General features: G+C 43.7%; 3 protein-coding genes across 4 annotated transcripts in view; 1 reads left to right on the forward strand and 2 right to left on the reverse strand.

The window, feature by feature from the left end:
• pak1 (p21 protein (Cdc42/Rac)-activated kinase 1) overlaps positions 1–8982 on the reverse strand; it is a 35434-nt gene extending 26452 nt beyond the window's left edge. Inside the window, exon 1 of the mRNA XM_053423667.1 lies at positions 8854–8982. The gene's annotated coding sequence lies outside the window, so the exon portion shown is untranslated. The remainder of the gene's footprint in view (positions 1–8853) is intronic.
• A 2009-nt stretch (positions 8983–10991) lies between these two features.
• Positions 10992–13687, forward strand: aqp11 (aquaporin 11). Its single transcript, XM_053423668.1, is given in 4 exon segments — positions 10992–11038; positions 11040–11761; positions 12503–12619; positions 12741–13687. Coding segments are annotated over 4 exon segments (987 nt in total). The 3' UTR covers positions 12842–13687.
• A 511-nt stretch (positions 13688–14198) lies between these two features.
• clns1a (chloride channel, nucleotide-sensitive, 1A) lies at positions 14199–17870 on the reverse strand. Of its 2 annotated transcripts, XM_053423190.1 has the most exons (7): positions 17433–17868; positions 16637–16773; positions 16270–16413; positions 15869–15979; positions 15250–15423; positions 15080–15146; positions 14199–14553 (listed from the first exon to the last, which is right to left on the reverse strand). In XM_053423190.1, coding segments are annotated over exons 1-7 (753 nt in total). In that variant the 5' UTR covers positions 17552–17868; the 3' UTR covers positions 14199–14552. The 2 variants fall into 2 exon arrangements, with proteins under 2 accessions (XP_053279165.1, XP_053279164.1); XM_053423189.1 differs by lacking the exon at positions 14199–14553 and having other exon boundaries at positions 15076–15146; positions 17433–17870.

Consider the following 17870-nt stretch of genomic DNA (forward strand, 5'->3'; position numbering starts at 1 on the left):
CCGGTCATCAGGATACCGATCGGTTCTTCATTATTCCTACAGATGCCACACAGATTATTTTGTGTGTGAGAGAACAGAAAAACGTGCTGTGAAATATCAAACAGATTTTAATTTATTGTGAAGCTAGAAGAGCCAAACTGTACCTCGTGAGCTGCTGGCATTTTATGGCCCTTAATCTAAATCAGATTTTTATAGTTCTGCATTAACAGTGAGAGAGAGAAACACGAGGGTGACGCCGTTTAAATGTCACTTTGAAACACGAGCGAGACGATGACAGAGAAAAAGATTAGTTTCACACAACTGATGAAGAGTTTCTTCTGCTTTCCATTTCAAATGTGTCCAATCAGACCAGATATCACCTGGATTCAGAAGACATGTAGTGTCACGGTTTGTGTTTTGCGTGGAGAAACATGAATATTGTGATGAGTCAGCGCAGCAGGGATCATGTTGTGGAGCCGCGGTATCGAGGTCTCAAATGTTTCTGGTTTTAATTAGTTACTTGATAATATAAAAATGTTGTGTGTGCGATGTCATGATGGACAGCTGAGACCCACTTGTGATTTGTTTGTATAAAAGATTGTAGTCGTTTTTTATTTTTCAGATCGCAGTCGCACAAACAAACGTCTTGGTGAGGTGCAAACTGTTTGTATGTTCACAGCATGTTGGTGTCAAAGGCGCCACAGACAAGGTTGAACAGATGAAGGCTTCAGCGAGAGGGGGTGAGGCCAGGAGGTGAGAGTGTTAGCCCAGCAGCTGTCCACACATTCACACCCTACTGTGAGAACACACACACACACACACACACACACTGAAACAGACACACACAGTAATGTCCATAGCCAGAAGGTCAGAAACATGTAGCTGATTATGGCTTATCAAGGTGCTGTTCGTCTCTCATTACCACAGGCTGATACAATGTGCCACCATCTGTGTGTATGTGTGTGTGTTTGTGTGTGTGTAACTTAAAGTGCACGTGTTGCCAGTACACCCGTGTTGCTTAAATAGACACTTAAGGGTGACAGTTGGCACAGTGTGAGCCGGTGCTATTCATAGACGTACAGTACATCCACTCACTAAAGCTACAGGTGAGCTGCTGGTCTCCAACTCTCACATCTGATCAGGTATCATATCAGCTGTGTCCATGAAGAAGACACCAGTGTCTCCCACTGATCATCAAGCCTGTGGCGGCCATTATCTGTTTTGTCCTGCCACAGTTTGTAAATGAATCCCATAAAAATGTTTTACACTTCGCATAGCTCAATCTGACGTGGTTGGTTTTGCTCCATTGCTGCATTGTGGATCTGTGTGAGGCTCTATTTAAAGCGTGTTGCTCATGCACCCCCGCCAGAGTGGCTACTGTTGACACATTCATTCACAAATGTCTGATTCTCTGAATGTCTGTCAAAGTGACACACATACATCTGACCACTCCTTTGTGTGGGTCTGTGTGAGACTTTGCAGTGGGGCTCCTGCTGTGGATCAATATTGAGCTCCACATGAAACAAGCGTTTGACCAATCAATAGTCAATTCATCTCAGTTTGCTTGGTCCGTGTCTCATCTGCTAACACGGAGGAGGCAGGGTTTATGAACTATACTGCAGCCTGCCACCAGGGGGCTCTAATTTAGGGAGCTGTCATATCGTTCATCTTAATTCACAGTTAATGGTCAAAGAACTGAATGGTTATAAAGAATATCAAGGACCATCTTGTTTTTAATGCTTCATGATTAAAATGTAAAGGTTTTCTACCTCTCAGCCTCTGTCCTGATCTTCTTCCTCTCATGTCCTCTCTTTCCTCCCATCGACTCTCTTACCCAGAGCGATGTTTCTTTCTGTGTACCCACCTCTTTCTTTTTTCAAGAGGAAGACAGCAGCAACACTCTCCCTCACATATTAAATGTGGCCAGTCAAGCACGTTGACTTGACCTCTACATGAACTCTCTCATATCAACAGGTGTTTACTTCTTACTGTTGTTTCAGGGAAAGAGTTTATAACACTGTGACTTCTCCAGCCGTAAAATAAATAATCTCACTTACACCAGAGAACTGGATTTAAGCGTATTTTCCCAAAACCAGGCAATAAGTTATTCGCACAGCAGATAATTATTACACAGATTATTGTTTAATTATTATTATTTACTTAAAATGTATTTAGTTTTAGGCTGTTAGACAAAATCAATTTTACACTATTATCGGACATTTGAATCAGATTAAATGGTAATTAAAACTGTTATTAGTTGAAGCCCTAATTCACACTGATCACCTTCTTTAATTTAAGCCGATTTAGTTTTTTTATACAATAAAGGCCACTGATGCTTTACAGTATTTTAGTTTCAAATTGTTAGTGTGAGAATCCTAAATGTCTTCTCGTGTGCGTCTCCTCCAGCCGCTTGTCAGCGTTCATCAGTTGTCGCCACGCTCAGCAGGAATAATGAGGCTCGCAGCCATGACACACAATTACTCTCACATTTGTCTGCCAAGTACATTACACGCACAAGTCGTCCAACTTATTGTATGTGTGTGTTTCTCCTCGTGGATAAGACCCACCCTGGGGGGGGGGGGACAAAGGTTTAGAAAGCAACATGTTGGATTTTCAGGCTGATCTTGATATTTGTGGTGTTGATGCTTCGGACTTGATTTAAACAGACAAAGATAATTTGGAGCTAAACTTGTCCAAACTGTTGTTTTTATAATGCAGAATATAAGACAGTAGTCAAAACTCTTAATAACTATGGTTACATAAGGCTGGATATTAATTAAATATTATTCAGACATTTTCATACTCTCCCAAAGGGGAAGCCAAAGCATCATGATCACAAACAATGTCTTCTAAGACATCCCAAATATTATATTTTGGGTTACTTCAGTATTTCACACTCTGCTTCTGACTGATCTTCATGTTTGTCTTAAAGTCGCTGAGATCAGCTTTGTTCCCTGTGATTTAAACATGTTTCCATCTGTTTTCAGACTGAAGAGACAGAAACTGGGGGAATAAAAAAAAGAAAGTGAGAGCATCCCTCTGGCAGGAAAGAAAGAGAGAAGGAAAATATAACAAGTCGACAGAGGGAAGTGGGTGATGAGAGAAAAAGAGAGACTTCCTCTGTTTGAAAGGGGGAGAGATGAAGGGGTATTTATAGATAACATTATTATTGTTGCTTCACTGGTTACGTCAGATAGAGTGGAGGAGAGGAGTGAATGTGGGATGAAAAGGAGGTGATGAAGAGGAAGAGAGGAGGCTGGACAGGAGGAGAGCAAGAATCAAGATGTGGAGGACAGAGAGGAAGAAAAATGAGGATTGAGGTGGGAAGATTGAAGAGGAGGGGAAGAAGAGTGGAAGTATGACAGGGTGGACGAAGAAAGGGATGAGGAGAAGGAAATAAAGAAGAGAGGGTTGAGGAGTAAGAGGATAGGAAGGAAAATACGCACAGAGAGGAAGAAGAGAAAGGTCAGAAAGGACAAGAGGAGGATGCCAAAAAGAGAAAGAGGAAACGAGAGGAAGGAGGGATGGGGAGGATGTGTTTTCTCTCCATCTCTCTCAGCAGAGATAAAACAGACATGAGGCGAGGCAGAGTAGAAATCTGCAGATGATTTAGAGATACTGTAACAGGGCGGATGTCTTAAAAATGATATCATGATGTTGGCATTTGAGAATATCTTGATAGGTGGAACTCCTCCTCCTCCTCCTTCCAGCCAGGAGAAGAACAGAAAGGTACAGAGAGAGAGAAACATTCTATATGACCCAGTTCTACACTCATTCATCACTGCTGCATGTGAACTGAGAGTTTCTGCTGTGCAAGCTGTGTCTGTTCGGCCAGGCCAACACACAGAGACGTGTAATTACATCAAATGATTATCACACACACACAGAATGAGTTCATGCAGTTCGTGTGTGTGTGTGAGTCTCCTCAGTCATGCGCTGAAAACACACACACTTGTGTTCATCTCCAAACAGATCCAACAAAAACCATGACGTAATACACAATCTCACATACACACAAACAATTTCTCACAACTCCCCCCACACACAGATTTGTGCAACTATCCTTGTTGGGACTTATTCCAAATCATTGTGGACAGCTTATCCTTAACCATAGGACCAGGCTTTGGTCCCCATGAGGTCTACTGGTCCTGACAAGGAGTTTATACTGGAAAATGTACGAACAAAGACACACACAGTACCTCCCTATGGATGCAAGGCTGCAGGGTGTGAACGCAATACTTCAGCACAGAAACATTCAGGAGTTATTCACACACACACACACACACACACACACACACACACACACACACACACACACACACACACACACACACACACACACACACACACACACACACACACACACACACACACACACACACACACACACACACACACACACACACACACACACACACACACAGTTAACTGCAGGACTGAGATGTGACACATCTTTTTCCTAAACATACTTTCACTCTTTCATTTATGATTCATTTATTCCTCCATTTCTTAAATTTTTAGCTTCTTGTGTGTTGGAATGTGTGTGAATGTCACACTGGGACAGATGTACAGTAAAGAAGTGTGTGTGTTACTGGAAGGTGTGGTTGGTCCCGAGGAGTGGGTGGTTCCTCCACCATATGGTCTCTGAGGTCCACAGCACACACAGACACACACACACACACACGTCACCTCTCAAGAAGCTGTGATTCAGCCTTTACTTATCAGCGGTCAGTGCAGATATTTTCATGTTCAGATTCTTTGTGTTAATCTGCTGTCAGGTGATTTCTGAGAGTGGAAACTATTTATTATTAATAATTATATTATTTTTGTTCTTTCCTGACCCATGCCACATCCTTCCATTCATTTTCATGGACATCGGTCCAGTAGTTTTTGTGTAATCTTCTAAACAACATCAGTGTGAATGGAGCTTTTCCATGGTGCATCCTCTTATCACTGTTAGTTCTGACGCCTGGTTTATTATTAGATTATTTCAACTCACTGGGTTTAATGGTCCTTACAGTATAAGACCATCTTTGTTGACCCTGAATCATTCTATTAATGGCTTAGAGATGCACCATCACCTTTCATCTGCAGTCACATCAATGAGGTGGATAAATTACTCAACATAAAGACATCCAGGGTCACAGCTTTCCTCTGGACTCACTCAGTCTGTTTCATGGAGAGAGGAGGAGAGAGCATGTTGTGTTGCTCGGTCTGAATTTGTCTAGACGAGGCTCAGCAGCCTCAGCAGCTTCCAGGCAGACAGAACATCCATTATTCAGCTGCTGGTAGGTTCTGGCTGCTCAACAGCCAATATTACTATTTATATTGCTACTGTATGTGTGTACACTGCTCATAAACAACATCCATGTCAACAAGTGATTTAGTTCATTGTTTGTTTAAAACTGCGAACTTAATAGCTGCATTTGATATTTTTATGTTTTTCAGAAATTAGTTTATTACTTTTGAAAGAAAGTTCAGAACTGTAGTGAGACATCTTTCATCTCCTCCTGGGGTTTGCTGATGATCCCTCACTCTGCTCCCTCTTCACCAACACAATCCAGGAAAGCTACCAACCCTGCAGACGCTGCAGCCACCACCAACTCAAAGGACAAGTTTGACATTTCTGGGGCGCAGGTGGTGTTCTGCTGCACAGGATTCCAACATGATATGTTTTGTACGTCTGCTCCATAAAAGGATTGAATATACATGTACATATTTTCATTAAACTCTCAGCAAGAAGGTGAGTTTATATATTCTTCCAAATGTACTATGCCAAAACTATAAGAAGAAAATATCTCCCAGTGGAAAGGCGGAGTCATACAAGTAGGAGACACAGACGAAGATGTGAAGAGAGTTTGTGGTGACAGTAGCTGAAGATGGTGTGGGGCGATGTAAACATGATCACATGATCCCCGCAGCAGAGTCAATACGTCACTTCCTGCCTCGGCCTGCTGCCCCCGGCTGCTCCACCTCTCTCCTGAATCATTGTGATCATCTGTGCAGTGAACCTGCAGCTGCGTTGTGTATTTGTGAAAGGCAAACTGCAGGTGAACTCTGTAGCCCCGTCTTTTACCCGCAGGTCATGTTTGAAAACGGCTTCATGCTCCTCGGTCTCCTGAAGTCGCTAAGCCCGAAGCCACAGGAGCCAAATGGGTCATTAACTGGTCCCAGCCTCCCTCTGTCCCTCTCATGCTGTGGAGGTGTCAAGGCGACAACTGGGAGGCCTCCTGCTTCACACGGGGCCATAAAACCCTCCTGTAGCCTCACCCAGGTCTCCATGGCCGCCACTGGGCTGCTAATGCCCTTAAATCAAATCCACTGGTTCGGTTCAGACAAACCAGGAAGTTCAGTTTAATGTTCAAGTGGAGATCCCTAAAATTCTCCTTTTCTTTAATGTGCATGAAATGATTGCAAGTACATTGAAAATATATGTAATTGTTCAGTCATAAAAGATGGGGTTGCATTAAATGTTACCATCAGAAGCAAAACGATATACATGCAGTATGGTTTTTGTGTATAAAACACAGTTTTCTGCATCATTTAAAAGATACTTAAAAGCTCATTTACAGTGAATTCAAATAAAAAAAAACTCCTTTTAAATACTACTCTTCAGATCACTTTCTAGATTAAACATTAACTGTCGGAAAACAATCATAAAAAAACTATTTTGTCTGACCTATGGACTGAGACTCAACAATATTCTTTATAATATCAGCGAAAATCTAATCAGAATAATAAAAATATAAAAGTAATCAATACATTTTCCTATGGACTAATATATTAATTGACTCTTGATTTCAGTTTCTTTAACAGTAAATAAAAATGAAGATTCAACATGTTAACTTTCATCTTTCATGTTGGACAGTAAAGTTTATAATATAATCATTATCATTAACTTCTCCCTGTGAAGCATGAATGGTTTGATAGAATAAGGAACAGACTTATTAACTTATATACACACTGTTATCAGGTTCTGGTTTGGATATGAATCAATTTCCGCCCTGACAGTTAAACTAAGCTTCTCTCAAATTCACACAGCTGAGGATTTCACACTGAGGTGAATCCAATCTGAGTAGAACAGGAACTTAAATCTCAAACCACCGATGCTTTTAAATGAGCTACACACACTTACAGCTTTTCACTACACAGGAAACTGGTCAGTCTCAGATGAGAGGCCCGGGATGTTTTTTTTATAACTACCGGGAGCAAAGTGCAACGTCAGCCCATCTCAGGAGGAGAAAGCCTGTATTTATCCAGCTGACTCAGACGTGAGGCTGAGGGTCTGAGGGCAGTAATGAGGAGGGTACTGTAGATGAGAGCTGCCTGTGTGTGATCAATAAGATGCAGCAGACACACACACACACACGGTCCGATCGGCCATTGCCACACACATTCCTCCTGAAAAAATCTACTGGCACTTTGTGTAAGTACCGACTGAACTCTCCGGGACCAGGGAAGTGCAGGGATTTCTGCTGAGCCACGTGGAAACTGGAGCTTCAGTGCATGTCACACATATTACTGTGCATGTATCATAGAAAACTACAAGGTTTACAGCAACTACAGACACAGAGGCTGACGTGAGACTGCAGGAAGAAGCACAATGAGGTCAAAGTGAAGTCTGTACCGAGTACCACAGACTTATTGGCCTCCTTATAGGAACATTGAAGGTATTCTAAACAGATAATTTCTAAATAAGAGTGAATTTATGCTTCTTCGCCGCTCAATCTGGCTGAATAGAGAGAAGTTAGAGCTCAGTGTGTGCCATTCACAGCTAAAAACCTTGGTGTCAGCAGATCCTCACTCTCAAGTGTAATGTTAAAAGACTAACTTAGTCTAATTACTTAACGGACACTCATTAAGTGATGCATGCATTTAGTCTCAACTGGATCATTGTAGTGCTGCGTTAACGTCTTCACTGAAACACGAGTGCTCTACTTCAGGGTGTTTTTACCAAGTCACAAAATCATCATGATCGTATCCTCCCTACATTCATTTCCCATCATTGGCTGAATGTGTGTTCTTCACTTTAAAGTATTGACATTGACTTTCAAGTGGCACGGCTTGACCCCAAGCTACTGACCAGTCTGTAGCCTCAGATCTTCTGATGAGACCCTGGTGGTACTCCTCAGTCAGGACTGAAGGTCGAAGGTGCTGGGTCCAAACCCTGTGGGACACTTTACCTGAGCTCCCTCTCTCTTTTTAAATCATCTCTCCAAAGGCTTTTACCAAATGGTTCTCCATCATTACTTATGTTTCTATTATCATCTTCTCCTTCTTCTTTGTTCGGTTTATTCACTTTTGCTATTGTAGTTCATCTCATCCTCTGTGAAGATCTTTGTTTTTAAAAGGTGCCATAAAAATAAAGCAATAGATCAAATATGTAATAAAGATTTAATTCTATTATCTTCATTAAAATGATCATCACAGATAAGATCTGATTGGTGAGCTCTCCAGTGGACTCCAGTAACTGGGCATGGCTCGGACTTTCTGATGAATCACGTTAGAGGAACACGTTTTCTGAAATTCATTCATTCTCTTTCATTCACGTGAGACTCGGCCTGTCGTTAAATCACCGGTGAAAACTCCCGTGTTGTCCCGGGGGCGAGCCGGGAGGACACCGGTGCAGTGAACCGAAACCATCCCACCATCCTGACGGGCCTGTGGGGACCGGGGCGTCAACACATGGATGTGGAGGTGCAGACTGGGAGAATACTGGTGTGTTCCCAGGCTGCAGTTCCCATTAAGCCCAGCTCCCCTCAGAGAACCAGCCTCTGGTCTCCACGCCTCACCGGGAGGGAGGAGGGGGGGGGTGAACGGCTGATTACAGGTGGAGGTAACCGGCTGAATTAGAGAGCAAGTGGAAACACTCACCGCTGCTCCGGAGCTGGAGAAAGATACCGGAGAGTTGGGGGTCAATGCCGGTCTCATGTATCCGGGGAAGAGTGCTCTCCTGCCGGCTCCGCTCCGCTCTGTCTCCCTCCTGCTTCTTCCACAGTAAACTGAGCTCCGGCTATTGTTAGCCACTAGCTCCCGCCCCCTCTGTGCGACCCTCCCGACACACCATTGGTCATTGCCCAGCCTCGCCCGTCGCTGATTGGCTGGCGCGGATGTCCGTTAAAATGTCAGGGCGGGTCCCAGCTCGCCGGCGGAGGGTGAGAGAAAGCGGTGGTGCGTTCACATGCAGAGAAAGGTCCGACATTCCAGCTGCCTCCAGACCCCTGCAAACTGTGTTACATTCAGGTGTAACTCCGTCAGTATATAACTGAACAAGAAAGAAGTAGAAATGTATAATTACTCCTCTGTAAAGTCAAGACAAATTTGCATCATCTTATACACATCTTATACACAATTAATGTTATTGTTGCGGTTGTTGAGAAGAAGGATATCTATATATGAATATTATGTGCAGATGAACTTATTTGTTCCAATGTAGTTATGTATTCTTACTCTCATTGTAATTCTTTTCAAATGACTTATCTTTTTTGTATTGTCTTATGTTGCCTTTACAATTAGCCTTGTTGAAGTTCATCTTACAGAAATTATACAAGTGCTGTTTTCATGGGATGTGTAAATCACTATAGTGGAAAAAAGCTTTTCTTGGTCAAAATCAACTTTTGTACAGTAAAAAGAAAGTCGTATCATTCTGCAATATTGCCTCAATGTAGTCCAATCAAAATAAAAACACAGAAACGGAGGCATAAATAGATTAAAAACATACATTTATTTAAAATAAATGTTTAAAATCAGTGCTGGTGTTTTCTCTTTGTGAAAACCTGTTTTTGTACTGGGGAATGTGACACTGTCACTCACAGGTCTTTGAAAATCTAAAGGAGGCAAGAAAAGAATCTGCAGGAGCAGAGGAAGATGTTTCTGATGATTCCCAGTCATTCTAGTATATTATGTTTTCGTTTATTAAATATCAAAAAATTCAAATTCATAGCAAATTATCTGTGAGATTTAGGGTAAAAGACTTACCCTACATGAACAATTTGTCCTTTATGAAAAATCGATTCAAGATAGATTCCAACTTGCCATTTCATCAAATGAATGAACTCATTGACCGTGTATTGTTTTTTTAAAGGAAAAATGTATTAAAGAAACATTTTCACGACATGATGAACAGTATAGGAAGACAGCGTCATCTAGTGGTATAAAGAGCTTCATGAATTCTTTAGTGCAAGATAACTTTTAGAGACAGAAAATAAATATATAAAAAAGGCTGTTTCTCCTTTAATCTAATAGAGTTTCTGAGCACAAGGGAATAAAATACAGACATTTCAGCTCTGTCCTCTCCAACGTGCAGCTTCAATACTGAGTCTAATGTTGATTTTCCAGATATTAAAGTATGTCTACACATTAATACAATAATCACATTATATGTATCACAAGTATCACTGTCACACTGACCATAATAAAACATCTTGAAGCAATTTGATGAAAGTGATGGAGACAAAATTCAGTTTGAGTGAATCTTCCAAAGGAACAATGGAGGAATATCACTATAAATGTCTCTAACTTTGGGAAATGAATTCCAACTTAATAATATTGGTCCTTAGACTTCTGACCCCTGGTACTCACTCCAGGTGAATGTTGAGATGTATTTTTTCCATCAGTTGCTTTCAATTTCACCTTTATATATATATATTGTTATAATGATAAGGCCTAATTTCATTAACTTTAGGAGAGATGAAAAATGGACAAAAGAGCCAGAGGAAGGAAAAGGAAGAAAATGGAAAGAAGAGAAGAGCAGTAACGTTAGCAGGAGGAGGAGAGGGAGGAGGAGAAGGAGGAGAAGGAGGAGATGGAGGAGAAGGAGGAAAAGGAGAAGCAGGAGAAGAAGAAGGAAGAGGAGGAGAAGGAGGAGAAGGAGAAGCATGAGGAGAAGGAGGAGGAAGAGGAGGAAGAGGAGGAGAAGGAGGAGGAGGAGGAGGACCATGAGGAGGACTGTGGAGCCCAGGCACTTCCGCACCATGTGAGCGACCTGATGATGCTCATTTGCTCCGGACCCGATGCCGCATCCTCCCGGAAAGATCCGCAGAGCACGAGCAGAGCTGAAGCTTCATCCGCCGGAGGCAGTGACCTAGAGGGGGAGAGAGAGACCAGAGGCCGGGGAGGAGGCTCCAGAAGCTCCGCTCATCACCGGAGTCTGTCCCCGCCAGAGAGCACCGTTCTCCCGGGGAAATGAGTGCAGACGTTGCGGTGACTCTGCTCGTGCTCGCGGGGATCGTCGGGCTCAGCGAAGCGACCCGCAGGTTGATCACCAGGAGCCTCGCGCGCACGGCGCTGTGCGTGTACGCGGTGGAGCTCGTGTCCACCTTCCAGCTGTGCTGCTGCACGCACGAGCTGAGACTGCTGGCCGAAGTGGGCGGGATCGAACCACGCGTCGCGCTCAGTCTGACCTACCTGGCCGCGGTGGTGCACGGACTCACCTTCAGCGGCGCCATCGGTAACCCCACCGGGACTCTCGAGCACGCGTACCGCGCGAGGATCCCGGGCGGCAGCGCCCTGCGGAGGATCGCGTGCCAGTTCGCCGCGGCCGCCGGTGCACGAGCCGCGGTCCCGGTGATGAGGGGACTCGGGCTGTCGAGGCTGCACGTGCAGCACAAGCTGCTCGGTTACCGGTGCGTGAGCCCGGTTCACGCGCCTCTGCACCAGGCCGCCGCCGTGGAGCTCGCGTGCGCCTTTGCGGTGCAGACTGCCCTCACGCACACGCGATCGGTGGATGAGAAATACCGCGTGCACGCGATAGCTGCGGTCATCGCATCAGTGGTTTATGCAGGTATGATAACGTGAGGTCAAAGGTCAACCTGCTGACAGGGTCCCACTCACCTGCACAACATTTGATCTAATACATCAATAAAACAGCAGAGTAAATAAAGAGAAGCATCAAGTCCTGAAGGAGCCAGAGTCACTCTGATTCAAACCACTTCCTCAGTGTCACTTCATTTATCTACTAAACATAATTCATACAAATCTTCACACATCTGTGGAACTTTCAGGAGATGATGTTAAAATCCAGGTCGACTGCTCACCACTTCATTTGTGCCTTTTCCCTGTGAACACACAGAAGTGTCTCGAGGCTCAAGTGAAGTTATTTCATTGACACAAATAAAAAAAGCATTGGGGTCCAAACAATGTAAGAGGCATTCATATACAAAACAAACCATTAGAAGACAAATGATAAGTTCATACATTCACCAACACAGAATATTCATTCAATCTAGAAAGCTCAATGGTTATTTAATGTTGCAAGACAAGTGGCATATAGATATAGAACCATGTAGTCTCTCAGCTCATGTCAGCTGTAACATCTCTGTGAACACAACTGAGCTCAACCTGTGACTCTTGATGTCTCATGACATGTTTCACAGATATTTATTCATAAAACATTGAGCAAGAAATTAACTTTTCTACTGAGAAAAACTGATCTCAGAGCATTTCCCACTTGTTCATGTAGGAGTTGTGAAAGAATGCAGTGATAGTGGCCTTTTTAAGTTGAGTTGTGTGTTTGTGTGTCCAGGCGGCAGCTCGACAGGAGCTGTGTTCAATCCGGCCTTGGCCTTCTCCACTCAGTTCCCCTGCAGCGGACACTCCTTCCTGGAGTACTGTGTGGTCTACTGGCTGGGCCCCCTGCTGGGTGAGACCACTGACCCGGACCCCAGGAACAGTCTGGAGGACATGAGACTTCTTAAATCAACACGTTGCAACATGTTGACCTCACATTCTGTCTCCTCTTCTTTACACTTGTGTGGCTCCAGGTATGATGAGCTCGGTGCTGCTGTCTGATCAACTCGGTCCTCTGCTGTCAAGGAACCCGACGTCTGTCCCTCGTCCCGTGGAGACAAAGAAGAGGACATGAGCCTCAGGTTCACTCCTGCAGCACAGAGGGACTCAGTTCACCGGCTGCTGACCTCAGTCTTCACACGTTAGACACTGACACACACTTTTCTTAAAAGACACTTTAACCTGAAGGTTCTTGTTGGTCCACAGAGACGATCCAGAGTCTGGAGTAAATCTGCTGATTTGACTGAACCACAGGAGGTCGAGTGATCACTGGTCACAGAGCTGTCACGTCTAATAACTAAGTTTGATGAAATTAAAGTTTGCATGAGTTTCGTAACTTGTAAGTAAAGATGGACGAGGGGAGAGCTTCTCAAAAGGGAAGCCAGATCATCTTGATGGCCCCCTGGTGGCCGGCTGCAGTACAGGTCATACACTTCTCCTCCACCATGTTTACAGTAGTGCATGAAACAAATGACACATTAAATAAATGTTTGTCATTTCAGGTAGTTCCTATCACACTGGGGTTTGGTCGTGTTTCGCATCAGATTGGTTTGAATTAGTTATTTGATGAGACAGAGTGAAACGTAATGATTGACAGCTGAGAGCGACTCCTGATTGGTTGAGCCAGTTTATCAGCGGCACCTTGATGCTGCAGCGCCACCACCTGGTCACTGCTGCACAGACTCTGGCTCCACAAGATGGCAGCGATTGTTTCAGAGGTTTTTTGGCTTCGTTTCTGAACGTGGGAGGAAGTCGATCATCATTTCCTGTTTATAGTCGGTATCCTATGATGAAAAAATTACTTGCCTGATTTCTGATTTTGCCAAACTCCAATCGACAATGAGCCTAGTCAAATTCTTAATATATCTACTTAAGCTAATTCACTGAATAATGGAACAAGTGATAATGGATATGTGGTACTAATACACTAAATAAACTTTTCTTAACAAAGTGCTTACTATTTAATAGTATTAATACTTAAAGTGACCAGTTACCTGGTTCCAGTTCTGCACAGATGAATCTGGTGCCTTTTGAATTCTCTGTAAAAGCTGGAAAGGCAGAATAACCAGTTGAAATCTGATTGAGCGACTGGTTTATTTCAGTGTGTAAATCGTACTGGAAGTCGGGCAGAAATTAAAGAACTCGAAAATTGAGAGAAAATCTATTTTTTTTTAAATTCATGTTTCAGAAATGTGAGGAGTAACAACAAATGTCCCAATGGAAACAGTTCAGTTAAAAATAAGACTGAACAAAGCATTTATTATATTTTAATCCTACAAATGTTTCTTAATCTGCATCTGGGATCAAACTATGGTTTTGTTCTCAGCCCCCCCGAAACCAGTGGTAGTAGATTTCCTGTTTACAAATAAACAGACACAGGTGAAAACATAACCTCCTAACTGAGGTATTAAAAAAAGGCAAAGAAATTCCTACAAAATCGAATCATTTATTGACATTTGATACAAAGACATGAACTTTCCTGAGCAGGAAAATACGATATGATATTTGTCTTTAGGGACAAAACCAACACAAACTGGTCGTTTAACAGGAAACAACAGGATGTGAGAGTTCGAGGCTGTTTCACAGAAGTGCAGAACGACACCAAGACAAACTTACAAAGAACTACTGGGATGTCTTCAAGTGGGGAAAATAAGTTCAGAGTTGAAAATGGGGAGAAAGTAGAAGTAAGAGCTGACGGAGCTGAAAGGGGGGGGGGGGTCACGGTCCTCCTCGCCAATCCCATGATGCAACTCCAGTGCTTTGATTGGCTGCTGAGACGACCTCCATCTACAGAGAGAGTCAGACAACAAATCAGATGTTGTTCTGTCACATTATGATCACATATGATTCTGATGATCTTTATTCTTTATGTTGATGCTTTGAGCCACTTGTCAAATCTTTACTTCAAATTAAATGGAAAACCAGAACTTGTAGAACGTTGAGTTTGAAAATGTTTCCCTGTGACAGGTCAGTAAACAACACAGTGAGCGTTGTCAATCATAATATTTTCAGAAAACACAAAGTTCCTGGTGTTTAGTTCATACAAACCACTCAAAGTTGCTTCAGTGCTGAAGTTCAAGTGTCAAGTGGAAACTTTTAAAACCTCAACTTCAAAATAAAATACACAGATTCAGGGAAGTTACCAAGTGACACGAGATGAAACCAATTTTAGAAATTTACTCTTAATCATCACAATTGTAAAATGTATTCAGAGCACTTTTCAAAAAGTGTCACGTGAGCAGAAGATACTCAGAAGTCAAACAGATTCAAAACCAGTGGATCCTGGTGAGGTATCTTCAGGTGTTACACTCACCAGTGCTCAACGTCTGCGTCCTCAAACTGACCGGGCTCCAGCGCTGCTGCATCCACCTCCATACCATCTGTCAGCAGCAGCAACACAATCAAACAAGTGATGTGAGTCTGTGTGTTTCTGTCTGTGTGTTTCTGTGTGTGTGTGTGTGTGTGTGTGTCTGAGTCCCAAACCTTCAAATTCAGCTTTGCTCTCCTCAGTCCGGACTCCGGCCATGTGGTACTGCTGAGAAACGCTCTGGGCCAACATTCCCTCCAGCCGCTGCAGCGTGGCCTGGCCCTCCTGCGTGAGCGAGGACAGACCCTCGTCACAGGTGAAGAAGGTCGGGATGTCGGCGTGGCCGTGCTCTGGGTAGAGGAAGAGGTAGAGGAAGAGGAGGAGGAAGAGGAGGAGGAAGAGGAGGAAGAGGAGGAGGAGAGAGACGATGACTGTGACCGATTCTCCACACAACAGTACAGATAGGTGTCTGCCACTGAAACAGAGCAAGCTGAATATTTATGTGTAAATGTGCAGTGATGAATGTTTGACTTCTCACCTGCCTCTGCAACCAAAGAGCCAGAAAACCAGAGAGTGAGAAGAAACAGAGACAGAGTCAATAACATCAGAGAAACTAAACTGGAGCAGGTGGAGTTCTTCACGTGACAACAACTAGAACCGGAGCAATATGGATTATCAGAGGCCGATGATGCTAAAACAATTTATAACAGACTGATAACATTGGAACGTGTGTGATTGTGAGTTTGCATGGATGATTTTCTGTACGTGTGTGTTTGTGTTTTTGTGTTTCCTCACCAGCTTCCTCCACGTCGTACTCTTCTCCTTCGAAGTCGTTGTCGGAGTCCTCGTCTTCGGGGTCGGGGTGCAGCGCCTGGCACTCGCACATCGCAGAGAACATGGGCTCCACTGAAGGTAACACACACGCACATCAAAACACTACACAACTGCAGCAGCTCACAGGCTCTGTTGTTGTTAAAGCAGGATCATCTTTTCTATGAGAAACACTTAATATTCAATAAGTTCAGTTCTACAGCCTGGTGTTTTCAAAAGTACTCGTAGAATTTTCAGACATTTTCTAGGGACGGTTTGACTTGTTACTTTAACATTCATATTTGCTTTTAAATCCTTTGCACTTGTGGAGCTGTGACTTTGCAAAGCCTCAGTCTCAGGAGATCAGTGAAGTCAGTGTCACTCACATGCCGCCTTGTCGCCGGGAACAAATCGGATCTCTGTGATTGGTCCTTCTTCGCCGTCATCACCACTGCTGCTGTCGCCGCCATTTTCTTCTTCCACTTCATCTTCCTCAGCTGGTTTCTCTGCCATTTCAGCCTCATTCTCACCTGAGAGGGACGAAGGTGTCACCGTGTGAAACTTGTTCCAGCAGAGACGGACAACACGTGCAGATCTTATCTTAGTGTCTTGAGATATAAACACACTCAGAAATACCCTCGATAGCACAACCAAGGTACAAGAGGATATTTGACTATAAAAGAGAAGGGAAAATCACATTGTGAACATATGACGGTTCATGTGTAAAGAGATATTTTAACAACGTTTCCTCACTGCTGAGTTTGCCATTGACCATGACGTAGAGATGTTCCTGAGGGAAAGTGCTGACGTCTCTGGAGATGGCGTGCAGGCCGATGGTGGGATACTCCAGAGAGAAACCCATCCCCGAGCCGTCGAACCACGACAGACGCCTGAGAAACACACACAGATAAATGATTTGCTGGCATATGAGCTGCAGAACCAGTGAAAAAGGTCAATAAACAGCAGATCTACATGTGTTTTAGTTATTAATGGAATCGTTGACAGTGTCAGGATGTAAGAGAGGAACCAGAAGTCCTCAGAATGTTCTATTATTTAAACGATGAACTAAAATATCTGCTTAGATGGAAAAGTTCATTGAAACTGAGGCTGGAATGAAACGTTTATTTAACTTTAAAAGGAAAATCAACAGTTAAGTTAATTGATAATATATGTTTCAGTCTGATTCAGTTTGTTTAGAGGCATTTTGGTGATTCGACTTTTTGTCTGATCTTTGGTGGATTGGGTCAAGTTGTTAATATCATTCATAAAATCATAAAATCATTCCCCTTAAAAGTTCTATCGATCAACAAAGTGATTAATTAATTTTAGCAGCTCCGCAAATGAGCTCAACCAATTCAATATCCGGTTATTATTGTGAAAGAGACCACTCCGGAAGTGCTTCTCGTGAGGCGTAGAGCAGACCTTTTGTTTACTTTGTTTTTCCTATTTGTTTGCTTGTTTGTTTAATCATTGTTTGTTTATTTGTTAAAAACGTAACATCATGAATTTACACGAACCCGGAAGTTCCCGGAGACAAACCAACACTCACGCTTCAGTGACGTAGAGCGTCCCGCAGCCGAGCCGCTGCCCGTCCAGAACCGCCGCGGTGTCGGCCTGTTGCAGCCGGACGCCCCCGGTGGGCGGCTGGAGGCTCTTCAGGAGAACCATCGTGTCTGCGGAGGAGGAGAACCACGAGGCTGCGACCTAAACCCGGGATAAGTTCCCACTAGCCCGGGACAAGCTCTCACTAACCAGGGACAAGTTCTCACTAAGCCGGGACACGTTCTCACTAACCCGGGACAGACTCGCACTAACCCGGTCCACTGGAGGCGGGACGCGGTGTTTCTGCAGCTTCTTCTCGGATCAAAGCTTGAAGCGCGGCGCGTGAAATCCGGACGGACCCTCAACGTCGAGCTGCCAAAGATGAAATATCGCGACAAGATGCTTCAATGCGTGACGTGACCACAACGAGCTTACGTCTGTTGTC

The sequence above is a fragment of the Pleuronectes platessa genome, chromosome 5 (genome assembly GCF_947347685.1).
Source record: "Pleuronectes platessa chromosome 5, fPlePla1.1, whole genome shotgun sequence".
Classification (NCBI taxonomy): Eukaryota; Metazoa; Chordata; class Actinopteri; order Pleuronectiformes; family Pleuronectidae; genus Pleuronectes; species Pleuronectes platessa.